The 4,172-nt window shown below is 46.6% G+C and overlaps 1 protein-coding gene across 1 annotated transcript in view; it reads right to left on the reverse strand.

Moving 5' to 3' along the window:
• The window catches only part of Bbs4 (Bardet-Biedl syndrome 4), a 29,871-nt gene extending 26,784 nt beyond the window's left edge, over positions 1 to 3,087 (reverse strand). Inside the window, exon 1 of the mRNA XM_023712569.1 lies at positions 2,985 to 3,087. Coding sequence (XP_023568337.1) covers positions 2,985 to 2,993 — 9 coding nt within the window. The 5' untranslated portion in view covers positions 2,994 to 3,087. The remainder of the gene's footprint in view (positions 1 to 2,984) is intronic.
• Positions 3,088 to 4,172: the final 1,085 nt, after the last annotated feature.

Raw genomic sequence — 4,172 nt, forward strand, 5'->3', positions numbered from 1 at the left:
TTTTTTTTTTTTTTTTTTGATACAGGATCTAGTTATGCAGTTCAGGCTGGACTTGAGCTCACACTGTAACCCAGGCTGGCCTCGAAATTGCAGCGATCCCCCTGCCTCAGCCTCCCAAGGGCTGGGCATGTGCCACCGCATCTGGGTTAAGTGGATATTTTTAACTTTAGGGAACATTTTAAGAACCTTCCTTGATGGGCAGAGTGGTGCATCACAGAATTGAGAGCTCACCATCTACCACAGCTACAGTTCCACTTCTAGCTTTTATTTTCAGTTTTCTCAAGGCAGGATCTTGCTATATATTCCAGGGTGGCCTCAAATAATCCTGCTACAGGCTTCAGAGCACTTGGGACTTGGGGGATCCTCCACCATGCCCTACTCACGCTTTTAGGTAAAGGTACAGCAAGGCACCCAAGTCAACACGTATAGCTGTAACTTTCTTTTACTGGCTATGTAACATGTCCCACAGCGCAGGAAATATCAGCAGTTTGGCAGTGTGTATTTACGTTCTTTCCAGCTTTGGCCACCAGAAACAGCAATACTCTATGCTGCAGCTGTATATGGGAGACTGATTTAAGGGTGGGGCTGTTGTTCTTTTATATAAGATGCAAGACCATTTCAAAAACAAGACAAAAATTCAAATTTCCATAAAGTGAGAACTGAATAGATGAAATTACTATAATTATAATAACACGAGTAATAATTTTTTTTTTTTTTGAGCTGGCTCAGGATGCCTTCTGGGCAGGTCTGGTAAGGCTTGAGGATCCGGAGATCGAACCACAGCATCCTGATTGCTTTGTTTAAGCAGTCACTTAAACAACTGAGCTAATGGGCAGGCCCTCACAATAAGTTTGACAACAAAGAAAAAATCAGTTAATTGGAGGCTTAACTGTTAAGGCCATATCACAATAAAAGCAAGTGAGCCAGGAAGATAGCTCAGCTGGCTAAGCACCTGCCTGGCAAGCACAAGGACCCGGGTTCGATCCCCAATATTGCATGCCATGCTGCCCCCGCACAGAACCAGCCACCAAAACCAGGCATGGTGGTGCACCCCTGTAATTCCAGCACTGGGGAAGCTGAGACAGAGGGTCACTACAAGTCCAAGCTGTGCAGCGAGACCTTGTACCAAATAAAGGTTTTTTTTTAAAGTTTAAAAAAAAAAAAAAAGCAAATAAGACTATAAAAATTAGATCCAATTACAGATACATACTCCAAAAAGCTATCAAAAGACTAAAAATAGAACACATACTATGGAACTACTGGAGATATAGCCAAGGGGCAGCCAATCCGTGTATCACAGAGATATCTGGCCTCTCAATTTATTGGCACACTATCAACAATCCCAAGATCCCAATCAGTGTGGGTGTCCAACAACGGATAAACAGATGAAAAAATGTGTGCATGCACAGTGGAGTATTATTCACCTGGAAAAATGTAGGAAATCCTCTCATTCACAACATGGATGGAAAGGAGTGGGGTGTTTTGCTAAACAAAATAAACCAAACACAGAAGGGAAATGATGCATAATCTTGCTCCTATATAAAATTTTTAAGGGGCTGGGGAGATGGCTCAGTGGAATAAGCGCTTCCCTGGCAAGCGCAAGGACCTGAGCTCAATACCCCGGTTCCACCAAAAAAAAACAAACAAACAAACAAAAAACTTTTAAAAAGTTGAATTCCTGAAAGTAGAACAGTAATCACTAGAGGCCATCAGGAAGAGCAGGAATGAAATGGGCCAAAATACAATTAGAAAGAATAAATTACAATGGTTTACAGCACAGTAGGGTTACTAGTTCACTATTTATTGCCTTTTTGTTTTTTGTTGTTTTCTGTATTTTAGGGAAGGGTCTACAGGGTGTTCAGGGTCTCACTACTAGATCAGACTCGTTGTGATCCGCCTGTTTACAGCCTCCCAAGAGCTGGGATTATAGGTGGGCGCCACCACATCCAGTCTCAATTGCCCCGGGGGGTGGGGCCTTTAATCTGCTGAGCTATTTGGCCAGCCCTTATTGCCTATTTTATACATAACTAGAAAAGCTGGGCACAATGGCAAATGCCTGTAATTCCAACACTCTGGGAGGCTGAGGCAGGAGGACAAGTTCAAACCCAGATTGGACAATTTAGAGATGTAGCCAGACTGTATTAAAATAAAAAATAAAAATAAAAGGGGGCTGGGTTGTAGCTCAGCGCAAAGTCCCTCGGTTCAATCCCAGAAAAACAAAACTAGAAAGGAATTCGAAGGTTCCCAATCAATGATAAATATTTAAGAAAACAGAAATGCTACTTATCCTGATTTGGTCTCTATAGACTGTATCCATGTATCACAGTATACGCCACAAAACAATTATTTGATGGGGTGGAAGTAGTAGGGATAGAACCACGGCCTCCACACCGAGCTACCGTATATTCCTTAATTTTTTGAGATGCGGTCTCGTTCTGTCGCCCAAGCTGGGTTCGAATTTGCGATCCTCCTGCCTCAGCCTCCCTCAGGGCTGGGATGACAAGGTCCGCACGCGCCACTGCGCTCAACTACGATTATGCATTTTTTTGAATGTAAATATCCTGCGCTCGTTTGGGCGGCACATATAACAAAAACAGCCAAGCACCGACGCCTGGGTCGGCCCGAGCTCCCACGGGATGTCTGCAACTGGAGGTCCGCAGAGCTCATCAACACCTTACTCAGACCAGCTGAGCGCCCAAAAAGCCCTGAACAGAAACGCTGGTCCCGAGCCCCGGGTGTGTCACCTGCAGGTCCTAATCCAGGATTACCAGAGACGTCAACAAACCAGCGGCACTTGCCTCCCTTCCAAACCCAAAGAGAAGGATCAGACGGGGCCGGGAGGGAGCTGCCTCGTTCCAGCGCGCGGAGCGAACGGGTTCTGGAACGCGACGCTAGCCCGGGCCGGCCGTCCCGCCAGCCCGCCGCCCTACCTGCCCAATCACGCCCCACCGGCAGCAGACGTTCTAAAGAATCCCAGCACTCACCATCGCCATCTTGACTCCGCCCACCACGCACACCCGGAAGTCAACGTTGCCTAGGCGACAGCCAACCGGAAGTCAGGGGGAGGAGCGTGGAAAGGAGTCTGCGCAAAGCTGGTAGTGGCTCTCCAAACACGAGAATGCGGCTGCGAAGCAGAACGAGTTGGAGAGTGCCGCAGCGCAAAATTTGCTCCTTTTGGGTCGTAGGCCCTGGAGTTCCGATGCGCCTTTGTAGAGACTTGCCCTGGTCTCACTCCAAGCTGCCTTTATCCTACTTTGGGGAATCTTGATTTCAAAATAAAGTCGTGGGCTGGAGAGATGGTTCAGTAGAGTAAGTGCTTGCCTGGCAAGTGCAAGGCCTGAGTTCAATCCCCGGTTCCACACAAAAAAAAAAAAAAAAAAAAAAAAACCACACCTGGTAAGGAAAATAAAGGGGCCGGGGAGATGGCTCAGTGGAATAAGCGCTTCCCTGGCAAGCGCAAGGGCCTGAGTTCAATTCCCGGTTCCGCAAAAAGAAAATAAAATAAAGTCGTGAGATTTCAGAAACATAAGCCCGCCATCCTGCAGAGGAGTAAACTAGATTCCCAAAGCGATTGCAACCGCTGATAATAAGCACGTCTCCGCCTCCGTCCACTGCCCTAACCTCTCAGGTGGTTAGCCTCACACAGCTGGTCGGGGAGTTAGTGCTTATTCTGTTCCCTGGAAAGACTATAGGCTTTAGAATCCTACAATGCTAAGTCATTTCTCTGAGCCTCATTCTAGCGTCCTCATTCTAGTAAGGGATGAACAAAGCCCGGCTCTCTCCTCCTGGATCAACGACCTTAGAGGGGAGCGAGTCAGGGATTAAATAACGGTTCTGAAGAAACACGTCACTAAGTACAAATAGCGCTTAAACATGTAAACATAAAACGGCAAGGAAGAAAAAAACTTGCCCATCCATATTTCCAGGAGATACTTACCATTGTTAGGTTGGCAAAGAACGAAAATTTTCCTTGATAAAAGTTGTAATTGGACACATGCATTCTTGATCGCTAGTAAATATGTGATTTGATAAGGTTACATTGAAAGTTTGGCACTAGGACCCAGGAGGTGGCTCAGTGGCATAAGTGCCTGGCTGGCAGTCACCGGCCCAAGCCTGTAATCCCAGCGCCCTGGGGAGGCTGAGACAGGGGGATCATTTCGAGTCCAAGCTGC

Source organism: Octodon degus, unplaced genomic scaffold, assembly GCF_000260255.1.
Source record: "Octodon degus isolate 3935 unplaced genomic scaffold, OctDeg1.0 scaffold00026, whole genome shotgun sequence".
Classification (NCBI taxonomy): domain Eukaryota; kingdom Metazoa; phylum Chordata; class Mammalia; order Rodentia; family Octodontidae; genus Octodon; species Octodon degus.